The sequence below is a fragment of the Pteropus alecto genome, unplaced genomic scaffold, assembly GCF_000325575.1.
Source record: "Pteropus alecto unplaced genomic scaffold, ASM32557v1 scaffold206, whole genome shotgun sequence".
Taxonomy (NCBI): domain Eukaryota; kingdom Metazoa; phylum Chordata; class Mammalia; order Chiroptera; family Pteropodidae; genus Pteropus; species Pteropus alecto.
Genome location: NW_006438906.1, coordinates 1,800,633 through 1,828,625, shown reverse-complemented (window position 1 = coordinate 1,828,625; position 27,993 = coordinate 1,800,633). Strand labels below are relative to the sequence as shown.

Here is a 27,993-nt window from a genome sequence, read left to right as displayed (position 1 = left end):
AACATCTACTTACATAGAATAATATCACTCTAAATTATATGGCCTTTAACAAAATTTTTAGCCACTCTCCAAAAAGCTTTTGATACAGAAGAAACTTCGCTTCCCCCCTATGTGACTTCTCCTTCATGTCTTAGAGATAGGGAATATGGCATGTGCAACTGAGGAGAAAAAAAAGAAAAAAAAATTTAGACAATGTAGAGTTAGCCTTTCTCTCCGTGGTAGTCTACTACTTTACTAAACCATATTGATTCTCACCTCTCAGAATCCCCACACTGACTCTGTACTTGGCCAAGGGACTGGCTTTGGCCAATGGGACATTAACAAGTATGATGTGAGCAGAGCCTTACTTAAGTGCTTACCCCTTCGGGTGATCCTCTTCAGAACCTAGCTGCTGTGAGAAGCCCAACTTAGCCACGTGAAGAGCTCACATGAAGGAGAACTGGGATCCCAGCCAACATCTGCAGCTGAGCTCTCAGCCAACAGACAGCATGTGAGTGATCCAGCTTGGAAGGACCCTCCAGCCATAGTCGAGCTATCCCAGCGGCAACCACATGGAACAAAGATGAGCTATTCCTGCTAAGCCTTGCCCTAATTACAGAATTTTGAGCAAATAAATGACTATAGTTACTTTAAGCCACAAATTTTGGGGGCAGTTTTTCACACAGCATCATATAACTGGGACACTCCCTTTTCTTTAAAAAAAAAAAAAAAAGGCACCTTTCCTACTGTATGCTGAATTCTTAACACTGAAATGTCTGAACTTTGGGTCAAGGGTCAACTTTCCTAATAAGAGAGCTGCCTTATATATTTGTATAATTGCTAACTTAATGTCTGTGCCCCCATTCATCTGTAAACTCCATAAGGGAAGGGATTATGTCTGTCACAGTCAACACTGTTTCACAGATCTAGAAAAGACCCTAGCACACATTAGGCACTCAATCAGTATTTTAGTAAATCAACAATGTGTTGACTTACTAGCTATATTAGTTCCTCTGTTTCAACAGAATAGTAATTTTTATGACCACTATTACAGCAAACACTTATATAATGTAACTATATGTAGACACTGTTCTAAGCACTTTACATGTATTAACTCATTTAGTCTTCACAATAACCATATGAGCTAGGTACTATTATTATCCCTTTTTACAGATAAGGAAAATGAGGTACAGAAAGGATAAGTAACTTGCTTGTTGCAGGGCCAGGATTTAAACCTAGGGAGTCAGTTTCCAGAATTCATATATATTTTTTAACTATGTTATTACTACTTTATTATTATTAAGGAATCTACTTCTATGATTATCATGAAGCCCAGGCTAGGTTAACACTGACAAATTTCTCCACCCTTGATTTTCTGGTTATAGTCACTATCTTCTCTCTCCACCTTAACTGAAAACCCAAACTCATAAGGCTTCAATCCCTGTCCTTCTGTTCCTGGAAGATGCCAAAGCCAAGATGCAAAGCCAACAATGTACAAAAATTTTTCAGAGAAGACAAACCCTCTATTTTGTTTTATGAGGCAGATAGCAACCCCAAACCCGGACAGGATGGGATCTGCACAGGCTGTCAATCAAAATCCATATTCTTAACCACTGCACTCCCTCTCCCAGTTTCTTGTCCTGGTCTAGCAGTGTGATTGCTGTTGAAGTGATAACAAGATAAGGTTACACACCAGACGACAAAGAATATCTTAATAATGATGAAGACATCGTTGTGACTATGCAGGTAGAAAGCTGCACATAGGGACCAAGTTCCTGCTCTGAAACACCTTTATAATGTTAATGACAACAGGAAGATGACAGGATTGAAAAGTGTTGATGCTGACCAGGAAGAAACACCAGGTCCTACCCCCAAACCTCTAACTTTGCCAGCTAAAATGACAGAACCCCAACCTATGAGCTCAACTCAACCCCAGACCCCTTACAGAACTGTAAAGAACCCTGAGTCTGTAGCCTCTAGTTCAGCCCTGAGTCTCTTTAAATGTCGGTGCTATCATGACCTATAACTGGGTCTTCCTGATGCTCAGCACAGAGACCCATGGCAAAAGGCCCGTCACCAGCCCTGCCTCTGCTCTGAAGGACAGCCTGGATGTGGAAGCCTGATCGAAGTCAACAGTACTCTCAAGGTGCCCTGCAAACTGGCCTCCCAGTTTGATGAGTACAGTACTTACTTGACCCAACACCAGCACCAACAACAACGAAAAGTGTGGCACACACATACAAATGCCCCTGGCCTCACTCCCATATCTGGAGAAGACATGAGAAATTTAACATTCATTAAAATATTGAAATGGCAGTTTAACTCAACAGTAGAAGAAATATTTCGTGACTATATTGCTTGATAACTACAAAAGGGATACAGAGTTGGGGAATAGGATTTTAGGTGTTGGTAATCAGGGCGAACCTTTCTAGATGGAGTCTTTGAACTCAGTCTTCTCCATTACATTCACCCAAAAAATACTTTTTGATACTTACTATATGCCAATAACTGTACTAGGTGAAAGAGATAAAACATTGGGAAGCCATCACCAGTGAGACAGTCCTCCACCTCAGAAGCATTATTTTAACCCACTGAATAGCTTTTTGGTGTGCTCCCATCAGGCTGTAAGAGGCATCCTTGTGAAATGGTCACCCTGTCAGGGATGCTGTCAAAAACACTGCTGCTCATATAACACAATGTTCTCTTTATGAGCGTCCCTGGGAGACAGTCCAATCTGATCTCAGTTCCAGGAATAGTTTTACTTCTCCAGAGTAACGGGTTTGTTTTTTTATCTATGGACACCATAAATTGTGGGACCAATGAGGCTGTCCACTTAGAGACAGATTCATGGCCCAGCTGTAGCAAATGTGAAGGTCATCCTATATTCATTTTCAGCTTTATCCCTGGCTCTATTTTGTCTCTACCCATGTTTTTACTTCTTTATTCTCTTCACTTTTAATGTATGGCATCTTGGTGTGAGTTTTTTTGTTTTTAGGTTTTTCCTGTATCTATGGAAATGGCTATGAACTCTTTCTGGAAGAAGACAGCATCAATGTTTATAATTTACATATATATTTACATAAATACTATGATAGAGATGTGTCCACAGGGTGATGTGAGCACACAGAGGGCTTATAAATCAGTCAAGAGCATTAGAGAAGACCTTGCAGAGGGGGTCGTTTGAGCTGAATTTTTCTTTTGTTTTGTTTTGTTTTATTGAGGATGTTTTAGAGTTCATTCACAATGCAACAATTGTTAAACAAAACTGAGTTGTCACTAAGTGCAAGAAGATGCTAAAAAAAAGTCCTGCAGAATAGATTTTTATGTCATATCACAATTTATGGGATTACACCTTAGAAATTGTTTATGACAAGTTAAGGCTACTATCACCAGTTTCCTTACATCAATTTTTTCCTGACAAAAAGATCATGAAGCAAAACAATTCATATCTACATCAGAATTTGTGTGCAGAGAAGGAAATTCAGATGGAATATCAAACTCGTTAGGAGATATTTGATAGCAAAATGAGGTCAAGATTTAAAATAATAATAATCTAGAAAATATATACACACAAAATGTTCTCAACTGGATTTCTCAAATAAATAAAGACAAACGGCATTTAAGAATTTAAATTATCTAGATCAAGAGTCTCGGATTTGGCAGGGATATTAAAAATCATTTACTTCATTTGCATACCTGTGCAGCAGTATTCTTCCTTAATTCATTCTGTCTTGTAGGTTTATCCCCAGCCCTAGAGTTTCCCTGGATAGTGTAGTTGCCTGTATAAGAACAGGGTGAAAGAAAGAATAGCTGCTGACATACTGTTTTCAATGTGCTGGATCAGTAGATTACCTTTTAAGTACTCAATTTAAGTTTTTTTCCCTCTTAAGTAAGAGTTCTAGCAATATAAAAACTCATATGACAAACTACATACAGAGACCTCAAGAAATAGGTTAGGATTTCATGGATAAAGCATTCTACTCAGATAAAGCATACCAAAAGACAGCAATAAATGTTTACTGCATGTCCTCTCAATTTTCAATAGTATGGAAAATTACAACCATTTTCCTTCAGGAAGAAGGAAGGAAGGAAGGGAAGGAAGGAAGGAGATAATTAAATCAGACATACTCCCATGACCTCTTTCAGCTATCTACAAGGCCGGGCACTTTAAAGAAAATACTTTCATTCTGTCCTCACATTAGGGAAAATTGTTGACTTTTAGAGCAACTAAATAGAACACATTACTCTCTCCCTGCCCTTCTATTAGAATTTTTCTTAAAGCTTAAAAGCAAAATTATCTGAAAATTGTTCACTGCTAAGAGGAAAGGCTACTCTGAACTCAGCCATTAGTCATTGACATGTCTCAGAGGAAGGCAGCCCCGGCAGGCAAAAAAAACCACCAGACTATAATGCCAGGCTGGATAGTCAGTGAGGGCAGCAACCAGCTCTTCTTTTTCACAACTATATACCCAAAGACCAGCTAAAAGTCTGGCACAATGCATAGTCATTCATTCATTCATTCATTCACTCAATAAATACCTCTGATTGAGTTACCTGCTGTGTACCAGGCTCTGTTCTAGATGCCTGGGATATATCATAAAACAAAGATCCCTGCCCAAATGATATTTAAATTTTGGGAAGGGGTGTGAAGAGAAGAGACAATAAGTAAATATTGTGTTATGTCATAAGTGCAATGGAAAAAAGAAAAAGTAGAGCAGGTTAAGGGGGACTGGGAGTGCTGAGGAGCAGCAGATTACAACTCGGAATAGAGTAGATATTGTAGGTCTCACTGAGATGATATTTAAACAAAGACCTGAGGGAGGCAAGGTGCTCAACAAACCTTTGTTGATTAAATAAATAAATCAAAGCAAAATGAAGGAGTCGGGATGTATAAGGGATGTCTAGGCACGGCAAAAAAAAAGTTTGAGAAGGTTGGCTGTTGGAGATGAATCTGGGGAGGAGGTGGGAGGCTCACTAAGGGCCCTGGGTGCAGAGTTAAAAGGTATGAATTTTTAAAATTTAGAGTTTACAAAGAACTTCCACTTATCGTCTCATTTAATTCTCGCTTCCCTAATAAGGTTAATTTCATCTCCATTTTACCAATAAGGAAACCATGCTTACAGAAACTGGGTAATTTTCCCAAGAACACACAGCCAATAGGAGGCAAAGGCAGAATTAAACCTGAGCTTCTGACTTCCATCTTCAGGATTTCCTTACTGCCCTACAACCTCCCCCAAGAGAAAATACACAAGTAATAGAAAGGAGAATTACAAAATAAAATATGAAAATGCTCACATGCCAGTTATCAAAAAACATAGATATGAGATAAAAGTAAAGTTTAATGTAGGTTTTTAAAGTTATACACCCTGTAGAGCAACCAAGAGATTGTGGGTGCTCAAAAAAAGTCAACAGTAAACTAAAAGCCTATTTTAAATTGCATGTACTATGGTACTGGTAAGAGAAAATGTGGCTGCAAATCTATTACTACCATAAATTCCTTTACTATAAACTTTTTGAAACTTTTAGTTTCAGATTGACTCTATTTCTCTTACAAATACAGTAACACTTTGCGACTTCACTTTCATAAATAAAACTATTTCTCAATTATACAAGAAATATATGAATACTTTAAAAGGTTAAAGTCTCCAATCAATTACTACCCTCCATCTTGGTCTTCAACCTCAGAGATAAGTAAGTAGTACTATCAGGTGGGAGTGAGTGCCACAGCTTTTTCTGTGGATACTTATATACCCAAGCGCTTCCTAAATATCTACAACTGGATGTGAATACGTTTAAAACTGAACTCGTTTTCCCCTGAAGGCCAATCTGGTCCTCTTTGATTTCCTGTGTCAGTCTACAGCCTTACCCAATCAGAAACTTTATATTCCATATTTTGTCTGCCCACTCACCTACCACATCTAATCAATCCAACAATTCCTCAGGTTTACCTCTTTACTATATTGTTACTACCCTCTAGTCTCCATTACCACTTCCACTTCTTTAATATTGGCTCTCTTTTCCTACTACTTCTACTACTGCTGGACCAAGTTCATGGACTTGTGACCTGTGCAGTCACACAGGATCTCATGCTTAGAAGGGCCCCATGCCTGGTTTAATGCTCTGCTGTCAATGTCTTGAAATTCTCAATAATTTTCAAACAAGGGGCCCTATATTTTCATTATGCACTGTCTCACAAATTACATAGCCAGTCCTATACTACTGTAATAGCATCCTAACTGGTACCAATTTTCCCAGTAAGGCCCTGCTGTAATCTACCCTTCAAAATTCTATAGGGAATTAAAAGATATTCCATTAAAATTGGATCAAGCAATATAGGGCACAGAGGTCTCCCCAATTCGAGGCTAAGACTTCTAAAGCATAACTTCAAAAAAGATGAATTATTAAGGAATTAAATTTCTATGAAGGATCTAACCCATTATTTAAGGACATTTTTGCATTACAAATACTTAGGGAAGGTGGCCAAAGTAAATACAATCCTCTGTAAGGCCAGATAATATGGGAGACCACATGCTTTACATTCAGAAAGACTGGGTTCAAATTCCAATTTGACCACATACTGTGTGACTTTGGACAAATTATTCAAATATCCTAATTTTTTATTTTTCTATTGATAGAGAAAATTATCTGGCAGAACATTTGTTGAGACTTACAAAATAAAACGGACACAATTCAGTTCAACAAACACTACTCTGCACTAGACCATGCCTTCATACCAATAACATAAAAATGAATAAGACTTCCTTCTAAAGGGTACAGTATAGAAAAGGAGAAGTAACTTCACAATGAAGAAATCTGACAAACATTACCTCAGCCAGGTGATCAAGGTCAACATCAACGGTGAAAAGTCATGTTCATAGTATGTATTCTGGATATGATTTGATGAAACTAGAACTTTGCTATGAGAGAAACATTAGACAAACCCAAATTGAAGGACGGTCTACCTGGCCAGTACTTCTGAAAACTGTCAAGGTTATCAAAAATAAGGAAAATCTAAGAAACTGTCACAGTCAAAAGGAGCCCTGGAGACATGACGACTTAAAGTAATGCAATATCCTGGATGGGGTCCTCGAACAGAAAAGGGACGTTAATTAAAAACTAAGGAAATTCAAATAAAGAATGGATTTTCACTAATAATAATAATGAACCAACAATGGTTCATTAGTTGTGACAACTGCATGATTTTAACGTAAGATGTTGACAACAGGGAAAACTGAGTGCCAGATATACAGAAACTCCCTATACTATCCCTGTAATGTTTCTGTAAATCTAAAACTATTCTAAAATTAAGTTTATTTAAAAAATAACAATTGGGGGGTGGGGGTTGCAAGGCAAGAGAACAGCTCATAAATAAGACTGAAACCATGTTTAGTCACAAGAGAACCAGAACAAATCGGTGATACAAAAAAAATTCCTGCCCCAATAGGCCCCACAGTCAATTAAAATCTAAATGTTGCAAAAAATTTAATTTATACAAGCATGAAAATAGCATTTTAGCCACGATTTACTTTCCATTTTGTGCTTTCCAATAAAACGTTTCTCTCCTTTTCAAAGAAAAAAGGTAATTTTACACATCTAAAACTGGACTAACTTCCACCTTCCCCAATTCTGCCCCCACCACAGCCTCCTCTTCCTCCTCTTTCTGGGCTCCGCATCTCAGGAAGGGTATCTCCAACCATCCTATTGCTCAGGCCAGAAAGTGGGATGTTAGTTATGACTTCTCCCTCACTTCTGCATCCAGTCACCATGACCTGCAGATTCCGCCTTTATATTTCCCTCCCTCTCCATTTCTATTTAGGCCTTATCACTTACTAGTCCCATTTTTCACCATAAGAGCTTGCAAGAATCCACCCTTCACATTAGCACCTAAATGACAGTTCTAAAAAGTAAATATATTCAAATCAGCTGTGAAACAGAGTTGCTATGAGGATTTTAAAATGACATTTGTAGAGTTTAGCACAGTGCCTGACAGGTGCTCAAAGAAAAAAAAAGTCAGTTGTTAGAGGTTATATCACCCCATCCTTAAAATCTTCCAGTATTTTTCAAGAGCTTTCAAGATAAAATTCGAATAACATAGTGCTTGAGTTCTTATGACTTGGCTGCTGCCATGCTTTCAGCCATCTCCAGCTCCCTGCATGGTCATGTGATCTGGTCACAGGTTACTGAAAGTTAACCAAGCACACCATTGAAAAAAAGGAAGGTTCAACATCATAAACATTTTAATTTTCCCCAAACTGATATATAAAAGCATTGTAATCACAATCAAAATCACAGTGGGATTGGGGGAATCTACCAGAAATATTCCTACATTCATCTGGAAGAATAAACACACTAGAAAATGCCAGGAAAATTGTAAAAAGGAGGAGCATTGAGGGGAACTAAGCCTCCCAGGCATTAAAATGTCTTTTATCTCTATGGTTAGCAAAGACTTAAAAAAAAAAGAAAAAAGACAGAATCCCCCATATGGGCAAGGCCCACTGAAACACTGCTGGGAGTAAAATGTAAATTTATTTATTACAATTTTAAAACTGCATTCACCTAAAAATTTCAATTCTAGATGTCCATCTTACAGAAATACTTGCATGAGTGCCCAAAGCTGTATTTGAGGATTTCTCAACAATATTTAGCATTGTTTGTAAAACATTAGAAATTGCCAACGTGTTCATCAATAGGGGAATGGAAAATATAGTGCCTGCATCCTATATACTACGAAGTCATTAAAAATAACAAGGTAGATTTATTTATCCTAACGTGATGACAGTAAATTCAGTGAAAACAGTAAGTGGCAAATAGCATTATATGATTCCATTTCTTTACAAAAAAGGTCACATACTAAATTATTGGTAAAGTGCTTGTATTTTATGTAAATAAAAATGCTTCTTAAAAGTGTTAACTTCTATTATGAAAAACTAGAATATTCATCAGGACCTATTTTCAGCACCACTGAGATAAATTTCTATAAAGAAAAAAGTGTCAAATGGAGTATATATAATTTAATTTTTAAATAAGTACTACAGTAAAATGGGTATTTCCAAAGTTACAAGAGTATTTTGCGAAATGTCTCCCTCCCATTGGCCTTTGCCCAGCACCCACATCTCCCCACAAGCAACCATATTACAAGTTTTGGGGTAGCCTTCTGAACTATTCTATGCACATACAAGCAAAAAAGTACATAGTTTTCCTTTACTTAGTTAATTTTTTATGCTCTTTATTGTTAATAAAGAATTATGCTCAATGAGCTTGCAAATTTTAAAAGTATTTTCAGTATCGCATTTAATAGCCTTATGTTGACAGCCTCAAGATGGTATCGTGTTTATATATCTCTTCCATCTAAAAGTTGTGGGGATTTCAACTGGGTTCTGCCAGCAAAAAGAAACACTAAACATGGTTATATTTAAGAAACACTAGACATGGTAACATTTATTATGGAAACTCTTCAAGTGTTTGGATATACACTATTCTGATGCTTGTCATATGCTTAACCAGTGTTAGATTCAGAAAATTGTTACATCAAAGTAGGGACTTTAGGACTACAATGCCTACACAACATAGGTACAATATTTATTATTGTTTTGCTGTTCTCTCAGCCTGGGATACTCATTTAGACGGTGCAAGGTTTCCCTACTCAGCACCCCAATTGTCCTCTCGTATGGGAATTTATCACACAATTCATTCTTTAGTGGTGAATTCCTTGAAGGCAAGGGCCATGAGTTACCTGATTTTTATATTACCAAGCCCTAGTATCCTGCCCTGCAGTATCATACTTTTAACTACTAGTTTAAAAACTTTATACCAAAGGTAATATTTGAAAAGGTAACAACTAAGATTGGAAAAACTGGGTGTTTGACAACCAGAGCAAAAGCACGGAGGTGAAAAATTGCATTTGGGAAACTGCAGATAGCTCAGTGCAACTGGAGTGCCCAATTTAATCAAAAGAGGTAAGGCTGTGAGGAGATACACATTGGCATGACTCCAGGGTCAAGTTCAAAATCCCTAGTTTAGCAAAATTTACCAAGAGGTGTACCCCAACTCGTCCTGAAGCCTCACTTCCTGCCATTTCAGCCCACTTAGCTCTGGCTATATCCAATTACTTGAAATTTGATAAAAACCTCATATTCTTTCACACCTTAACCTTAGCTTGCCTTTGTACCTTGTCCTTTGTTGCGAAAGCTCTTCTCCCTTCTTTAAAACTCAGCTCAACTGCCACTCTCCCAGGGAAGTTTTCCCCGTTTCATCAGATTAATATACGAGTTTCCCCCTGCGGACCTGTATCACGTGGTTCCTTCATAGTTCGTCGATTTGTCTGTCTCCCCACTAAAAATATAAGCGATGTAAACCGGGCTTTTGCAACTTTTCATCTCCAGCTTTCTTGAAGCTAGACAGTATTTCTACGTTTATTGTGTTACTTAAGACTGACTTCATTTTCCAATATACCCCCTCCCAACGTTTGAAAGCCCAGGGACTCACTTTGCAGACTGTAGATGCAGGTTCAGACTGGTGGGACCTTAAAAAGTCAAATAAAATACGTTAGCATTCTTTGTGCAATTCTGTTATCTTCACAGAGCCAAACCAGGTGAACGCCTGGCCAGAAACAAGTTCACGGCCCTGTTTGCACAAAAGCATTGCAAAAGTTTCCCTGTTTAGCGCTGCCCTGAGCCCACTGTGTAGGAGACAGCAAGACCCAAGGCAGATAACGAGAGTACGAGAGCCTGGGCTTACACAAAGAGCTCTTCCAACTTCGCACGTAGAATTAAGGGGCCATAGACTGCGCGCGAAAAGGAGCAAGATCCAAGGCCTGTGAGACTGCTCTGGGGCCCAGGCCCATCTTGCTCAGCATTTCTTGATTAGTGGGTTCCCAGAACCTCAGGGTTAAAGAACCAGCCGGTAAGAGACGCCGAAAGAGGTAAATGAGGGGGCAGCGGAGTGGAGGTGGAGCACGGCTTTGTTCTGAAAGTATCCCGTTCCGCATACAGCGCCCGCCCCGCGGTCCTGTTCCGGGGCCCTCGCAGTCCTCGCAGGCGGCGGCGACCGCCACGCCACTGATTTGGGAACCCCGAGTTAGCTCATAATTGCAGCGCTCCTGGGCTATCCCCGCTCCCGCCGGAGATTTGCTCACTCTCCGGCCAACCGAGTGGAAGAGGCTCCAGAAAGTTCCAGGAGCGCGAGAAACCCGGGCTTAGGCCCACCCCCACAAGGCCCTTCAGCACAGCCCACCACAGCCCGAGCTCCCCCGCGCGGTTGCCCAGGTAACCGCCGGGCGGTGGCAGCGGCGGGAGGGGCGGGACTTCCGGCGGGTGACGCGCTTGGGCTCGGCTACAAAAGACGGCTGCAGCGCACCGGGAGGAACTTTCCAGAACGCTGGGCGAGAGGCGGAGGAGCGGCCGCTGCCCGAGCTGCGCACAGCGACGCGCTCCTTCCCGCTCCCCCACACCGGCCTCGGCCTGCTCACCGGTGAGTTTCAGTTCTTGTGCTTTCCCACGACCCAAGGCTGGCGCCATTGGCATCGCTGGGAAGCCAGATGGAGCCGCGGTCCGGAGGCGGTTGGCTCCGCGTGGGCGGGAGGGTTGTTGGTTCCAGGATCCACGATTCCCTTTTTGGAGGGCTGGTGTGGTACCCTGACAAACTATCCCCGGCCCGAGACCGTTCACGAAGCTTCGCCCACTACTCAACCTCCCTGAGGTCTCCAAGGACCTGCCGCCTTAGGCTTTTCCTCCGTGCGCGCCCCCTCCCCCCGCTCTCCCTGGTGGGGGTGGGCGACTCTGTGCGCACGCGCAGAAGGAGCCAAGGGCGAGGGGCTGCGGGAGGAACGGGGCGGAGGCTACAGTTTCGCTTCTCCGGTCTCCCCTCCTCTTTGTTGAGGGCTGGACTTCTCCCACCCCTTCGATTCTGGGTGAGAGAGAGAAAAGGAAACGGTAACGGTCGGCGTCAAGTGCAGAAGGGAACCCAACGACGTGTAAGCTACCCTGGCTTGCGGGGGCGAGGGGTTCGGTGGTCAAAGTGGAGGAGCTTATGAGTTCTGTGATTGGGAAACATCTTCAGGATTGAGGGGGAGGGAAGCTGGCGGTCTTAATCAATTTCACAAACCACTCCCTGCCTCCCTTGTACCCAGATGTTTATTTTTTTTCTATAGAGTGTGTGGCTCAATCGGATTTACCAGAAACAATGATAATGTAGTAACCGATGGACTGAACCTGTTAGTGCTCCTTTTGATTACTTCCGTCACTGCTGGGAAAGGGAAACAGGAGAAATCCAGATAATAGTCGCGTTAGTATGGAGGCTATCGTGGGGGAGAGTGGGAACCAGCTGTTATAGAAAGAGGCTTTTGAGTTATTCCCTGGTAGTTATTAGCTTCTATTTAGTTTGTTAGAATTTACAATTAAATTATCAAAAGAATTGTTACTCTGTGAAGTTTATGGAAGGCGGGGTTCTTATCAGATTTGGTAAATAATAGATTTCTTTGCCTTAACTCTGATTTTACTCATTGAAACTACCGGTTGAAAGTCGGCTAAAATTGTATTTTATTTCAGGCTGTCAAAAATGGTGAAAGAAACCACTTACTATGATGTTTTGGGAGTCAAACCCAATGCCACCCAGGAAGAATTGAAAAAGGCTTACAGGAAGTTGGCCTTGAAGTACCACCCTGATAAGAATCCAAATGAAGGAGAGAAGGCAAGTTTTGTATTCATACGCATAAACATAGCTGAATATTTCATCAGATGTATGATAGTTCATTACAACCTGAAATTAAGTATGTCTAATGTAGTGGCTATGCTATGTGATGCTTTTTTGTAAGCAGGATTTATTTCCCTTTTCTCAAACAGTTTAAACAGATTTCTCAAGCTTATGAAGTGCTCTCTGATGCAAAGAAAAGAGAATTATATGACAAAGGAGGAGAACAGGCGATTAAAGAAGGTGGAGCAGGTGGTGGTTTTGGCTCCCCCATGGACATCTTTGATATGTTTTTTGGAGGAGGAGGAAGAATGCAGAGAGAAAGAAGAGGTAAGAATAATCTGGTCCACATGTAGCACTTCAGAGTAGCCCTTGGTCAGAGCAAATTCTTGAGAAGTCACCTGTTTTAAGTGTTGATTTACATGTTGGTATAATGTTGCAAACTGGAAACTGCCATTTTGATTTATGGTATAGTTCTTTTTAAACGAGATTTGATATCACTAAAATTAGCTAAACCAATCCAGTGTTAACACGTGAGTCCTTCCATAGCTCTTAGGTACATACCACACTTCAATAAGGTTATCAAGCATTAAAGGAAAAAGTATAGAAACATAATTTTCAAAGCCTTTTTTGCATACAGAACAAATTTTACTTGACACCCACCACCACCACCTAGTGGGAGGTACTGAGGCCTTATTCGGTTGGAAGTGAGTTAAAGTTCAGAAACCTAAACTTTCCTCGTGGTTATATGAAGCAAGGCATTGGTAGAGTCAGGATTGGAATATAGGATTATGTCTAAATAACGTGCAATCTGTTTAATTTTCCTTCAGCTTTGTTGTATCAAAATACGTGCCCTTAATATCAGAACTGTCATTGCCTGGCTGTAGAACTATTCTTTACAGGAATACAGTGTTCCATTCAATTTCACTTTGTTCCCACTGTAGTTTACACAAACAAGGGCTGATGGGCAGAGCCCATCAAATAAGGAATAGGCAAACCATTAAATTTCACTTTGAGCTTTTTAAAGTTCAGAAAGACTGAAAATTGTAAATTTACTTTTTTCTCCAAAGATGTTTTTATTTTTAAGAAATTTACCTCAAGACAGTTTGCAATCAAAATCAATTGCCTAGTATGGTTTGTCCCACAGAAAAGTATAGTTTATTTTTTAATTTATTTTTGAATAGTGAATTGATTAGCAAACTCTTCTATGTAATTTAGCTCAATGAAAGGTCAGTTTTTGTGTGTGGTAACAGAAAATACTTGCCTAATTAAACAAAGACTTTTTTTTTCCTTCCCTATACTCCCAGCTCGATAAAGCTAAAGTAAGAAGGGCAGCTTTCAGCATGCTGGAAACAACTACATGGGACTGTATTGTGATAACAGAACCCACAGGTAGAGCTAGGAGCAGAAGAGATATAATTAATGATATGTCACACTTTATTGGAAACTAAAAATGTTCCTAGCAAACATGTTCTGCATATAGGAGTTTGAGGACTTTTTGCACTTTGGCATAAGGTAGTACTGTTTTGTGGTGGATAAAGTCCTCATGGAAGAATCACTAGCTAGGAACTTAATAACCATTGGCAGGTGACTTCATTTCTGCAGCCTCAGTGTCCTCATGTGATCTTCACTTTTTACTTTCCATTCTGAGATATGACAGTCTTTTGTAGCCATTGGCCATGTTAAATTTAGGTGATAAAACAAAGACAAAAATTCAGTTCCTTAACTGCAAGAGGCATATGTGCTCAAAAGCTACATGTGACTAGTAGTTATTGTGTTGGATAGGTAGCACAGATATAAAATATTTCCACCACTTTAGAAAGTTATTTTGGACAGCACTATGATAAAGGATATGAAAAATCTAGCTTTTAAACTAGTGCTGGCCAAGCAATAAATGTACTGTTCCTGCTTCAGGAAGAAATAGGAATTGATATTGTACATCAGCTTTCCTGGCCAATCTTGATTAGCTGGAACAGTATGCTGGAGAATTTTTGGATGAAGTAATAGGCCATGTTGCTTAATATCATAGTAAGTGAAAGAAAAGAGATGCAGTTAGAGTAATTATTGTGAAATGTGTCTGTTTAAATAACATTGGTTTTCAAGTGATTTTGCAGTTAATATTTTTGATTGCCATAGTTTGTAAGATGGCCAGAACTACATTATTAGATAAATTACTTAATCTCACCTAATTTTCTTCATCTGAAATTATGTTACAGTTTGATGATCATGTGTTGATAACATGGCTAACATTCTAGGTATATAATAGGTACTCAGCAGTATACGCTGTGAGCTTCATCTTTCATTATCCTTTACCATTTTATAGTGCATTGAACACAAAATGCAGCATCTTAGATTTTTAATGAGCAATATTTTGTTCTAGGTAAAAATGTTGTGCATCAACTCTCAGTAACCTTAGAAGATTTATATAATGGTGCAACAAGAAAACTAGCTCTGCAAAAGAATGTGATTTGTGACAAATGTGAAGGTATGGTCTTTTAACATCTTCAGTATAACTTAAAATGGAATTGAAGCCTTTCCGGAGATACAAAGCTGGCAAATAACATAACACCTAAATCTTAAGAGAATGCTGGTATAAAGAAAACCATCTAAACGTACCACCTAGAGAAATACTGGTAAAATATCAGCACTTTTTTATGTGGATATTTTAAATGTAGTTTGGATCAATATAATTTGGTGTCATTTTTTTTTGCCTCAACATTGGTCAGAGACAAACACGTTTTCTCTAAAAATCATTTCAGTGGCTTCATTGTCCGATATTTAAACAGTGCCCTCTTTTTGGACTCTCAGTTGTTTAGGGACAAGTTAGCTGTGAATCTCTAAGCTTTTTATAAGAACAAGTTATTTGTTGAATATACAGTACCTTCTAAAAAAAACTAAAATGTTCACATCTAACAGGTAAAGTATGTCCTATGAATTGTGCTTTGGGAGCATGTGTATAAATTTCAAAATTCTGAAATGGCTCCTTGGAAACTTTATGTTTATAGATAACTGAAGCTGATTACAGCTATATTTTTTTTTGTCAAAAGGGCTAAATTATAGGTCTTAGGGTAGCATTCCATCACACCTTGCAAATATTAATAAAGTGTAGTGTTTAGGAACTATCTTGTTAAAACATTCATTATTGTATCCAACACAAAGCAAACATAATTTAATATTTTTTTAAACTATTAGGCCGAGGTGGTAAGAAAGGAGCAGTAGAGTGCTGTCCCAATTGCCGAGGTACTGGGATGCAAATAAGAATTCATCAGATAGGACCTGGAATGGTTCAGCAAATTCAGTCTGTGTGCATGGAGTGCCAGGGCCATGGGGAACGGATCAGTCCTAAAGATAGATGTAAAAGCTGCAATGGAAGAAAGATAGTACGAGAGAAGAAGATTCTAGAAGTTCATATTGACAAAGGTAAGTTCTCAGCCATTTCTAAATTCTTGAGTATTTATTAACATGACATTTTATAATTGTTCAAAATGGTTGTCAATAGGGTTAGATGTGTGTGATGTTATCACCCAAAGATATCTTAGCTATGTAGTAAATGATCTTTTTCCGTCTAGAGATTTTTATGCATTTATAGGGAATACATTTGGGATCGCCTTACTAAATAGAATACTGACATCAGTGAACGATTGAATAGTGTTCCAGACTCCTTTTTCATTAAATCAGTAGTTCCTCCACCTTTTTTTTCTTGCAGTTTTTTGCACGCATTAAGTTCCTTAAGACTCGCTCAGTTGAGGGATATGTGTACTTTGAAGGATTTGGGAGAAAGGGGATTTAAGTGAATGGGGGGGCTCATTAAAATTAATATTATCTTGAACTTTTTCTAATGTTTTGTTGATTTGTAGGAATTCAGATTATGAATATTGATTTTTTTCAAATTTATATTACTTCAGAGTAAATTCTTAATTTGCTATTCTTAAATAACATGGTAATTTGAGACTTGACTTTTAAAATGAAACTAGTTATATACTTTGCATTCTAATTTGGAGCTGTTAATACGAACATCTCAATATATACATCTCAAATAGCTTAAGCCTCTGCATTAATTTTCTCCCATATGAATCATAATAACTGCCTTGTGTTTTTTTTTTTTCTTAATTGGTCTATGTTTTAGTAGGTTTCAATTTTTCCCCTCCAGTAAGATGTTCCCCTGTTGCTACCAACAGTATGTACTTAGGAGGGCATTAATTGTAAGTGAAGCCATTAATCTGCACTTACCCATACTCTACAGTAATGGAATAACCAGCAAAACTTAGATGCATTTGTTTCACTAGTGTAACGAGACAGCCACATTGCTGCCCCATGAATGATTAAAGCCAGGTTGTTTAGTTTTGTCAGTGTAGGATACTGGTATTGTGGTTTAAGTCCTTATATTTTTAGAGCTACGTACTGAAGTATTTGTGAGTTTATTGGTATGTCTGGGTTTTGCTTCACATATGTAGGTGAAAGTATATGTGAAATATTAGTCATGAGTTGATACCTAGATTAATAGATATATAGGAATTGTACTATTGGCTATGTTTATATAGATTCGATATTTTCTGTAACAAAACATGAAAAGTTGCTCTTGTTGGGTGACCTCACTGATCATCAGTTCAGAAAATTATCAGGAAATAACTACTGGAGTGTAATGATCAGCAAACACATTACATGAATTGTGTTTAAAGAGATATTGTCTCAGTAAACCCTTACTGAACTTAAATAATGGGCCAGAGGTAGGAAGGAGAGACTCTCAGTAAAATATAGTAGCCTTTAAGAAATTTTTGCCCTCTTGAAAAATACTTCTCTCCCTCTCTCCCCTTTTGGCGCTAACCACATGAGCTGAAGGGAGTATCCAGCATGATTATTTTTTTTAAGGGGACTAAATAATCATTCTTCAAAAAGGTTATGGAGTTTTTAATTGTTTAGATGGCCGTATATATATGTTTTCTATGTGTAAATATTGCTAATACCATAGAAGAATGTCTTGATATATGCCCCTGTTAGACTTAATAGAAATAATTTGATGTAGGTTAAGTGATGAAATAATGTTTATGGTTATAATGTGTTCCAGTCACTGATTTGGTGCCAGCATAGACCTTTTTTTTATAATCCTCACAACAGGCCTCATGAGGGTGGGTCTCTATAGGAAGGTTGGTGTTTAGGAAAGTTCGGCTACTTGCTTCCCTAGGGTAGTCCAGCTAGTAGTAAATAGCAGCTCTGAGAATTGAGGCCTGATTTGTTTGCCTCTAGAGTTTGTGTTCTTCACTATTATAGTTTTCTTCAGTAAGAAATTGGATTGATCTAATCATATAGGCATTCTTAATCATCTCTGTAAACTTCAGCATTTTTCTATGCATACAAATATATGCACCTGTGTTTCTTAATAGACTGAGAATCTGACCTTATTTAGATGATAAATAAGAGTATTAACCTTTTGTTTTCAGGCATGAAAGATGGCCAGAAGATAACATTCCATGGTGAAGGAGACCAAGAACCAGGACTGGAGCCCGGAGATATTATCATTGTTTTAGATCAGAAGGACCATGCTGTTTTTACTCGGTAAAAATTTAATCAAATACTCAAACCTGATATCTTGCATATTTGGGGTATTTTTAAAAAATTAAGTAACTTTTACATTATTCTTAGAACATATTTCTTATAAATAGAAAAGTATAGAGGAAGAATTAGGTTATGTATAATGTCTTTTCTAAAAGGCTGTTCATTAAAATTTTTATTTTAGACTAAAATTCAGATTTTAGCTTGTCTAAATTTATGTAGATTGGTAAGTAATCTGGAATTTGAAGGGTATACTTCAATTAGATGTTTTATATGAGTATAAACAGATGGATTAGGGGAAACTTACCTAGACAAAATTTTGCCCTAAAGCTCTCACCAGTTTCAAACCTGAGTTTGTAGTAACTTGGGTTGCTTTTAATTGTAAAGAAGTGTCTAAAACTATCTCTACTAAAAACCGAAATGGTGTGTAAATTTCAGTCCTATTACTAGGAAATGTTTAAATTTGTATTTATAACGAACTTAGAGTGAAGGAAAGGAAGGACTGATGGTTAACAGTGTATGCTGGAAATGACATCTGAAGAAACTGGTTTTTAATTAATTATAATAGGACATTGTGCAAGTGTCTCAACAGTAGTGGGAAATGGTATCAAGCTCCAGATTTTTAGGCTATCAATTTTTCTGGAGAGTATTTTGCCTATTAAAGATGCTAATAGGGAAAATAAGAATGTCTAAGCACAAGGAGGAGGAAATGAGCTATTACTAAATATAAAAGGTGGTGTTCATAATGTACCAGGCACTTTATTTAATTCGTATACATCAATAAAATCTTTGTATTGCTCGAAATTGGCCATACGCTTATTTAATTGCATAGAGCCTAAATAACCCTGAACCTAGGTATGTTTGCTTGCTTTTATACTCACTCCTGTGAGAATTTTCTCTCCCTCTATGTCAGAAACTAGATTTAAAATTAGGTAATGAAACAATTCAGGATGATAGGTGGTAGAGACTGCCTAAGTGGTAAAGTACATGGAGGGATTCTGAAGCCTTGTCCAGGAATTGGTGCTGCGGAGTTCCATATATTTGTTATTCTCAGTTCTCAAATCTGTTTTTAGAGTGGGGGAGAAAGGGCATCTTTGTGAAAGATACCTTGCTGCTGTTGTGGTACTTGTATTAGTGATGATTTGAAAGATCTGAGCATGCGCCATATTCATATTGATACAGACGAGGAGAAGACCTTTTCATGTGTATGGACATACAGCTGGTTGAAGCATTATGTGGCTTCCAAAAGCCAATATCTACTCTTGACAACCGAACCATAGTCATCACCTCTCATCCAGGTATGGTAACTAGATGATCTTCTCTTTCTATTCTAGTATTCTCATGGTCTGCCGATAATATAGGCACTGAGAAAATTGGGATTTTACTTGCTTAATTACATACTCTTCTTGTGAGCTTAGCTGAAATCATATAGTCTTGGCTCTTTTGAAAGCCTCTAGAAAATTCATAAATGAAAAGTAACGGGATTGCTCACATAAATTTACTCGTGTCAATGAATTAGGTCATTTCTCCATTTTTTTTTTGTCTGCCTCATAAAAAAATGTGACTATATTTAAGGAAAAACTTGGCTTCAATGTTTTTAGGTCAGATCGTCAAACATGGAGATATCAAATGTGTGCTAAATGAAGGCATGCCAATTTATCGTAGACCATATGAAAAGGGTCGCCTAATCATCGAATTCAAGGTAAGCTATAAAGTACTGTAGGACTCCTTGAGAATGATTAGCTTAGTAAAATCTGATAATTAGAAATACATTTTCTTAATGGCAAAAAACAAATTTATATTCACCCTTGTCAGAAACAAACTGATCTAATACTATTGTCATGTTGAGCATTCTTTGTTAATAAGTTGGGATTAGGTTTGTTTGCTTTCTTATTAGGCTATTAAAGATTGGTGGAGAAGGGGTGCATAGCAAGCAGGTATTTTATTAATGAAAGGCTATATGTAGGATTTTAAAGTTCAACCAAAGGACTTAAAATAACTTACGAATTTGGGGCAAAATACTACAGTCCTTGATTTGTTAATAAGATGGTTCATAAAGCAACTCAAGCATTTTTCTCAATCACATTGGCCTCTTACCCACAAATAACATTAAAAACATCTTTGGGTAAAGGAGGACTATCTTTTTAGTAAGAATAACTTTGTTTACATTAATGTGTTAAAAGGGATTAGAATGTCTTAGCAAGGGTTTTCGTATAAAATATTTGCTGAATGGAACAATGATTGTTAAAGTGCAGTTTTAGTAGCATCATTTTTTAAAAAGACCTTACTTGTGTCCTGAATCTCTGGTTCAGAGTTTTAGATGGCTGTGCCTTTTAGAACATGCGTTCTAACTTGGGTTTGGCAAATTCAGTGAAAGATTGTATAATTACATGCGTCTTTCTAGGGAAAATGGGTTAACAGTAATTTAAGGAGCTAATGATGAAGTAAATCAAATTGAACTTAAAGTAGAAATTTCTTTTTATAGGTAAACTTTCCTGAGAATGGTTTTCTCTCTCCTGATAAACTCTCTTTGCTTGAAAAACTCTTACCTGAAAGGAAGGAAGTAGAAGAGACTGATGAAATGGACCAGGTAGAACTGGTGGACTTTGATCCAAATCAAGAAAGACGGCGCCATTACAATGGAGAAGCATATGAGGATGATGAACATCATCCTAGGGGTGGTGTTCAGTGTCAGACCTCTTAATGGGGCCAGTGAATAACACTGCTGGCATTTTATATGCTGTAGTGAATGAGTGAAGGACTATAATATGCTCACTACTTGCTATTGTTTTTGTTTTAATATTCAATTATAGTAGTGTTTTAAAAGTTAAATGAAGAATAAACTCAAATATAAAAGCTCTGACTTTGCCCAGTATGTATGATGACTTCAGTGTGCAAGATAAGTTTAATACCTGTAAAAACTACGTTAAAAAAACTTCCCCCTAGCATTTGTTAGGCCATACTTTGTAATTTCAGCTATGTACATGGAATAGTTTAGACTGAAATGCTAGGTATATGTATTGACTTCAGTGTATGACCCTTAATTGTTAAGCTATGAAGTTAAAACTGTATTTAACTGGCAATCAGACAAAAAATTTGTAGACAAGTGTTAGTCTGTATAGTTGCGTTAAATGGGATTTATTGTGATGCTTCTGCATTTATTCTATTGCCTCAACTGTTACTTGAAGATGGCATGCTACATAATTTAGCCTGTGGTATCAGTAATAGATAATGATACCTTTATAAAGAAGGGATTTATCATAATAAGCTGCTGCTTGAGGGCTTGCACTTGTAGAATTGTATTCCCTTCTGCTGTGCCATCTTTTTTAAAAATATATCAGTCCTTGGTTACATTTTTTTTTTTTGGACCACGATAAGCCTGAGTAGTGACTACTGGAGCAGGCTAACTTAGAGTGATGAGACCTTTACATGGAGGAGTATTTTGCATGTATGAGATAGAAAGGTGTTTTTTAGGTGTTACAGGCTTACTTTAAACCATTTAACTTATGCTCCAAAGTAACTGTAATTCAATGTTGGTAGTATAGCAAATTATGATGAATAGCTTTAATTGTATGTTTAAAAGTCATGTTCACAAGCTTAAATCTGGTATCAGAATTTAAGCAATTCTTGAAATGTATGAATGTGTCCTTAATATACTGATTACAAAGCATTTCCAATGTGTCACTGCAGGCCTTTTTTTTCCCAGAAGAAAGCATTAGCTTTTCACTAAGTAACTTCTCATGTAGTTAAAATGAGTAACAAAAAAACCTATTTAACTATAGTTAATGTTTAATATTAAACAAGAATGGGAATGAAAAGTCTGAGGGTGAGTAATGAGCCCAAAAATGGGGGGTTAAAACACTTGGCAAACACTGAAGAAAGAGCTTTTTGCCTATTGATCCTGTCTGTGGTTCTGCATCTCCTATAATCAGGAGGAAGCTTAAATATTTCCAACCTGGAAAAGGCCCACATCTTAAGTTTCCCTCAATAGGAAACACTTGAGTTAAAAGGAAACAAACTCCATGTTAATAGTTTTGATATCTTGAGTGTTGTTAGACACATTCCTAATTGATAACGTCTCTCTTCTATTATTCTTGGATTGTCTGTTTTCAGTCTGTGCCAGGCAGCCACCCTCATTTGGATGAGAATGTGGAGAATTGGAACCCTATACATTGTTGGTGCTACATGGTTGATACACCTTCTATGGGAAAATTAGGCAGCTCCTAAAAAGCCAACCATGGAATTGCCATGTGACCCAGTAATTAACATTCCTTAACTCAGAGATTTGCATGCCAATGTTTATTATAACATTTTTCACAATAGCCAAAGGGGAAACCATGCGTCCCACAGATGGGTAAACAAAATGCAACGTACGTATACGTGACTAATACTATGGGCTTCCACATAAATACCTAGGCAAATTAGCAAAGAGATTACCAAGGTCGGAAAGAATGGAGAGTTAGTGTATAAGCATTTCTGTTTGGGGTGATGAAAAATATTTGGAAATAACAGTGATGGATGCATGGTGTAATTCTAATGAGTTATACACTTGAAAATGGATGATTTTATGTTTCCACAATTTAAAAACCTTTAATAAAAGAAAATAGATAACCTAGAGAGGCAGAAACTGATAAGCTTGTATTAGAAATCTGTAAAAACAAAATGCCTCCTAGTTGACTAAGGTCACAAATACAAATGCATCCACGCAAGCTTCAGCACTGAGTCTCTGTGCTGGTTCCTCCTACACATTTTACATTTGCAGGGAATAGAAATAGAAGCCAGTTATGTCCCATGAGGGTGCTGTGGAACATGGTGGTCAACCTTACTGTATGTGAGATTACTGTGAGGTCTCCTGCATGTGGTACTAGTTCTCAACCTTGGCTACAATTAGAGTTACCTGAGAAGTCTATAAAAAAAATGTCCCACCCTCTGGATTTCGGTGTTATTGAGTAGGTGTAGCCTAAGCATCAGGATGCTAGGTAAAGACAAGTTTCAATGTCACCAACATGGGGACATAGCTGTATTAACCACCAAGGACAGTAGTGTTTCAGAATTAACGTGGAAGATCAAATAATGGCAGCTCTTGATAGTGCAAGTAAGTTTGAGGCTCAGACCAAGGGAGCTTACCAGCTTAGATAGACATACTTCAAATAAATTCTGAAATAATGTGGGAAAATGAAGCATAGACTAAAAGCACAATAAATGAAAATGCTAGTAAGCTACAACAATACAAATATGCTCCTTAAAGGATTTCTGAAGTTTTGGACCTTTAATCATTTAATTTGGTTATCAGCAACCTTGTCCTACAAGAATCAAAATGTACAGTGGGCTCTGTATCCTTGGGTTCTGCATTCACAGGTTCAAGTAACCACACACTGAAAATATATGGAGAAAAAAATCCCAGAAAATTCCAAAAAGGAAAAGAATTTGCAACAAGAGTGAAGTGATGTGTAGGGACCTGAGCATCTTCAGATGCTGGTATCTGCCAGGGGTCCAGGAACCAATTGCCCACGAATATCGAGGAACAACTTTATAGATGAAACTGCCCTCTACTACTAGTGCTCAAATTGTGCACGCTTGCTGAGTGTCACTGCCAGTTTCTGATTCTGTAGGTCTGGAGTAGGACCTGAGAATATGCTTTCTAACAAGTTACCAAGTGACAGCCACTGTTCTGGCCCAAAAGAAAATCAAATGATGGCAAAGACAAATTCAGACTCGTAGTTCTCTTTCTACTCATCTCACTTCCTGTGGCCAGTTTAGATAAGTTTCAACAATATGCAGAGAAAATCCATGAATTCCTCACCTCTGCCCAAACCTAAAGTTTGGAGAGGAACTGACAGCGGCAAGAGTCAAAAGAGAATAAAGAAATGGAGCTTTTAAATCACACCTGGTTTTCAATGTTAGCTCCATGAGCAAGGTGTGGAAACCTGTTTCTTCATGTGTATTATGGTACTTCATTAAGTGGTCCTAAGAGTTAAATAAGGCTGCTTATATAGTAAGGAAGGGCTCATTAAATGCCACTATTAGTAGTAATACAAGTTGAAAAATAAAAGTGGTGAAGAAGATACTGAATTGTACCTGAGACTATTTAAAAAAAAAAAAGTTGCCCTGAAATTAAACTGAGGGGAGATAAAGGTAAATGTCATTACCTTTATGAAGTTAAATTTAGTGCTATGTATTTTAAGTTTTATTTTAAGTGCTAGAAACCTGGCACAACACGCTTAGTTTGGGGAGCACACCATTGATTGCCATTATCCAGCCCCACCCCCATTCGTTTAAACTCTCACTGGCATTATGGTAAGAGAGGCTAATAACATGATCTCTGTCAATATATAGCGAAAAGCAGCCAATCGCACCGTCAGATGCCTCCAGCCCGACAGCTGGCTCCAGTAGGGGACTGACGCGCCCACAGTAGTGTAAGAGGTTCTTCTAGGGCTGTTCGGGCCTGGTCCAGACCAGGGACCTATGCAGGGGCTCACTGTGGACCTTTGCGCATGCGCGGCCCGCCCAACGCTGTCATGTCCCACTCCCTGCGCAAAGACAGCTGGGCAGTCGTGGGGCCGTTGGAATAGAACAGGCAGCGCTTCTCCTACCTTGGCCTTTGTCCCCGCGGCTCCCCTTTCCTTCTATTCTGGAGAGATGGCCACACGGGCCTTAAGAAAAGCTAGGCCCAGCGTAAGGGGAAGCGGGAGTTTCCACTTTTAAATAAACGTAACAGTTTTTAGGTTTGTACAAAATGAAGTTATAGGCAGATGCATAAGGCTTCTTCTGAGAAAGGTAGATTCATTTTTTTTCAAATTTGCGTTTACTTGTTACACTAATGTGTTACTTTATTTTAAAAGAAAAAAAAAATCATTTATGGTTCCCCATCCTGGCCTCTCCTTTCCCCAAATATCACCGTTTGTCCGCATGTGCCCTGCCATTATATACCTGTGCTGCGCTGTAGTGCCAGGAAAGGCGCCTTCTGCTTAGATCACCTTTACCTTCAGCTCCTGCTAGTTCTTTTATGGTGAAATCTTCCAGGAAGCCTTTCTTAAATCAGTAGGACTGGATTAGGTGCCTTTCCTCCCATTATCAGAAAAAAGAAAAAAGCCTTACGCCACTATTTACTTCTTTTTACATGCTTTTCTTCCCTATCCCGTAACAGAAACTGGTTTTTTAACCATTCTCAGCACTAGATGCAGGAACAGGTGTTTGATAAAAAATTCCTAGACAGAATAAGCAAACAAACATGTGTGGACTAGATTCTTGACCTTCATGAGCCTTGGCAGAAAGCCCACATCTCACAACTGCCAGTTTATGTCATGGGCTAAATCAAAAATCCAATTTCTTGAAGGTTTTTCTACGGAATTTTAGCATAAGTTGTTTCCTCTTTTCCACTCTAAACTTCCTTTTACTTAAGCAGTCTTTTCATTGAGATAGCAGGCTACATTCACATGAATTCATGGGTTTGTGGCTGTGTTCAACTCAAAATGGCAGCATGCAATACTGCCAAACAGCTGCAGGTTTTGTGGCTAAAGGAAATTTTTTAGTTTTGGGACTATGATTAGAGAGACTTCTTAGTGCTGCTAAGAATTAATTCAGCCACTATTGAGCATTACTATATGCCAGACACAAGATCAGGCTAGATTTCAAGTTATTTAAAAACTCTCCCCACTAGTTTGTACCTGATAAATACTAAAATTAAAAGGGGGCATAAAAGGACTACACAAACTCACTTTCTTCAAATAGTACCTAGCACAGTACCTTCATGTATCAACACAGGCACTTCATCTTTCAACACCTTTGGTTGAAACATAAGAGACACCCTTGTGCAAAATATTTTCAAGGGTTTTTCTGGCTTTTAAGTTTTTATCTTTTAGCTAACTGGTGATGATGCACATGGCAGAAAAGACTTCTCTAAGTCTCAGGTCCTTTCCTAATTTTTCTTTGGCACAATAACATTTTCAGTGCTATACCTTCCTTCACATACAAAAAGGAGGGGTCAAATTTGAATTCTCATAACGGATCTTATAACTAGTTCTATCCAGACGATTAAAGTAATAGTCCCTGGAGTTGGCCAGAACACGTGAGAAGGTACAGCTAAGAAGAATGGGTGGATGGGTAAGGGCAGTGGAATGAGATCCTATGCAACATCCAACCTTTTCAAACTCGGTCTCTTCTATTTAGGAATTGACTTCCTGCTGTACTTTGAGATTGGAGATAATAATGTCGTGTCCCACCCACCTCACTAAATTCTAAGTGAGTATGTTAACTAGATGAGCGCTTATTTACATTTAAAAACAAAGCCTCCAGAAAGATGTAAAGTTTATTAATAGCTTAAAAAAAAAAAAAAATGGAATAGCAAACAGCTACTGAATATGGGATAGTTCATTATTTACAAATTTTACTGCAAGGAAGCACATTTTAATCAGCATTTCAAATAATCAAAGGATTAGAATTTTTCTAGAAATATCAGTATTTCACTCTCCAGGTAAAAGATTATTGAAAACATTAAGTGACTATACCAATTAGAAACAGACAAATACCTTAAAAATATATTTAAAAAATGGGTAACTGCTACCTAACCATGAATTTTCACAAAATTATTCTTGTGCCTAATTCAGACAATTTACTCAGAAAAGCTGCCCCCCCCCCAAAAAAAAAGCAACACATGAATAGGTCTTCATTTAAGTACATGCTCTCAAGCTAGTTTAAAAAGAAAAATGTCAAATTAGGGTTTCCAGAGTTTTAGGAGTCCATCTTCACTGTAGGTAGCAATCAGGTTCTGATGAGGATGATGTGCAATACCAATCACATCCTTCTCATGAACCTGGAAAAAGTAAAACACAGAGTATTAGGGTATATAAGTCTATATGTAAAAAAACAAAAACAAAAACAAAAAACACTCAGAAAAGGGTTCCAGAGCTGAGTGGGAGAGAAGAGTGAAGGTTCCACTTTTCACCAAAGGAATCAAGCCTAAGGCAGCCTCAAAGAGGGCTAAACACACACAAACCAAAACCTCAAATGAGTCTATCACATTGCTGTTCACATTTTTTCTAATATGAATAATACTGTGTCCCAAATCACTTTTGCACTACAGCTGATCCTAGTCATCATCATCATTTTATAAATTCTAGGTCAAGACAGTGACTGAGAACAAATGATTCCTTCACTTCAGTGAACTTGGACTGTCCAGACCCATCAGCTAGAGGACATTTTCCACCTCACCTTATTATGCTCACATCTTAGACCTGTACTGGACACGTGAACCAAAACTACACTTAAGAATGGTATGAAACAAGAGATCATTCTCTAATATGGGTATGTGTATGCATATTTTTTATATGTTCACCATATAATTTTTTCTTCCTGGACCACAGATTACATTTTTCTGGCCTGCTTGCATTTGAGTGTGACCATGTGACTGAATTCTAACCAAAAAAGAATGAAGGATAGAGTAATACAAGCCACTTCCAGATCTGGGTCTTAAAATCATCCAATATAGCCTTCCAGCTAACTTTTCTCTTCCTGAGATCTTGGATGCCATATGTTCCAAATGACATAGCTAAAAGATGGAAGGCTATCCAACTCATCACACTGGAACATAGTAAGAAATAAATTTTCATTGTGTTAAGCCACTGAAATTAGGGAATTGGTTGTTACAATAGCTGACATTAATTACTCCTTGCAGTGACTTACAACATTGCTTAAAAACATCATAATTGAATCAATTTGACAGGATATGGTAAAAGTAATTTGCCTTTGAAAGGACACAGAGAGAACTCTCTACATCTG

The 27,993-nt window shown here is 38.1% G+C and overlaps 3 protein-coding genes across 11 annotated transcripts in view; 1 reads left to right on the top strand and 2 right to left on the bottom strand.

Annotated features, from left to right (window-relative positions):
* Positions 1 to 11,165, bottom strand: part of APTX (aprataxin) — a 34,944-nt gene extending 23,779 nt beyond the window's left edge. For 2 of the 3 annotated variants that reach the window (XM_015592655.2, XM_015592659.2), the window contains exons 1-3: positions 10,717 to 11,165; positions 10,465 to 10,501; positions 3,676 to 3,758 (exon numbers count right to left, since the gene is read on the bottom strand). The gene's annotated coding sequence lies outside the window, so the exon portion shown is untranslated. Of the gene's footprint in view, positions 1 to 2,170; positions 2,247 to 3,675; positions 3,759 to 10,464; positions 10,502 to 10,716 lie in introns of all 3 variants that reach the window. The other variant, XM_025049723.1, reaches the window with a different exon arrangement.
* A 154-nt stretch (positions 11,166 to 11,319) lies between these two features.
* DNAJA1 (DnaJ heat shock protein family (Hsp40) member A1) lies at positions 11,320 to 21,076 on the top strand. 6 transcript variants are annotated; one of them, XM_015592649.2, is made up of 10 exons: positions 11,324 to 11,448; positions 12,128 to 12,261; positions 12,525 to 12,666; positions 12,819 to 12,996; positions 15,047 to 15,151; positions 15,859 to 16,086; positions 18,105 to 18,219; positions 19,399 to 19,514; positions 19,818 to 19,918; positions 20,702 to 21,076. In XM_015592649.2, exons 3-10 carry the CDS (start codon positions 12,535 to 12,537, stop codon positions 20,918 to 20,920), a joined length of 1,194 nt encoding a protein of 397 aa, XP_015448135.1. In that variant the 5' UTR covers positions 11,324 to 11,448; positions 12,128 to 12,261; positions 12,525 to 12,534; the 3' UTR covers positions 20,921 to 21,076. The 6 variants fall into 6 exon arrangements, with proteins under 6 accessions (XP_006916129.1, XP_015448135.1, XP_015448136.1 ...); XM_015592650.2 differs by having other exon boundaries at positions 11,330 to 11,448; positions 12,128 to 12,190; XM_015592652.2 differs by lacking the exon at positions 11,324 to 11,448 and adding an exon at positions 11,893 to 11,950 and having other exon boundaries at positions 12,128 to 12,190.
* Positions 21,077 to 26,575: 5,499 nt separating this feature from the next.
* SMU1 (SMU1, DNA replication regulator and spliceosomal factor) overlaps positions 26,576 to 27,993 on the bottom strand; it is a 22,905-nt gene continuing 21,487 nt past the window's right edge. For both annotated transcript variants that reach the window (XM_006916066.3, XM_025049721.1), the window contains exon 12: positions 26,576 to 27,028. In XM_006916066.3, coding sequence (XP_006916128.1) covers positions 26,930 to 27,028 — 99 coding nt within the window. In that variant the 3' untranslated portion in view covers positions 26,576 to 26,929. The remainder of the gene's footprint in view (positions 27,029 to 27,993) is intronic.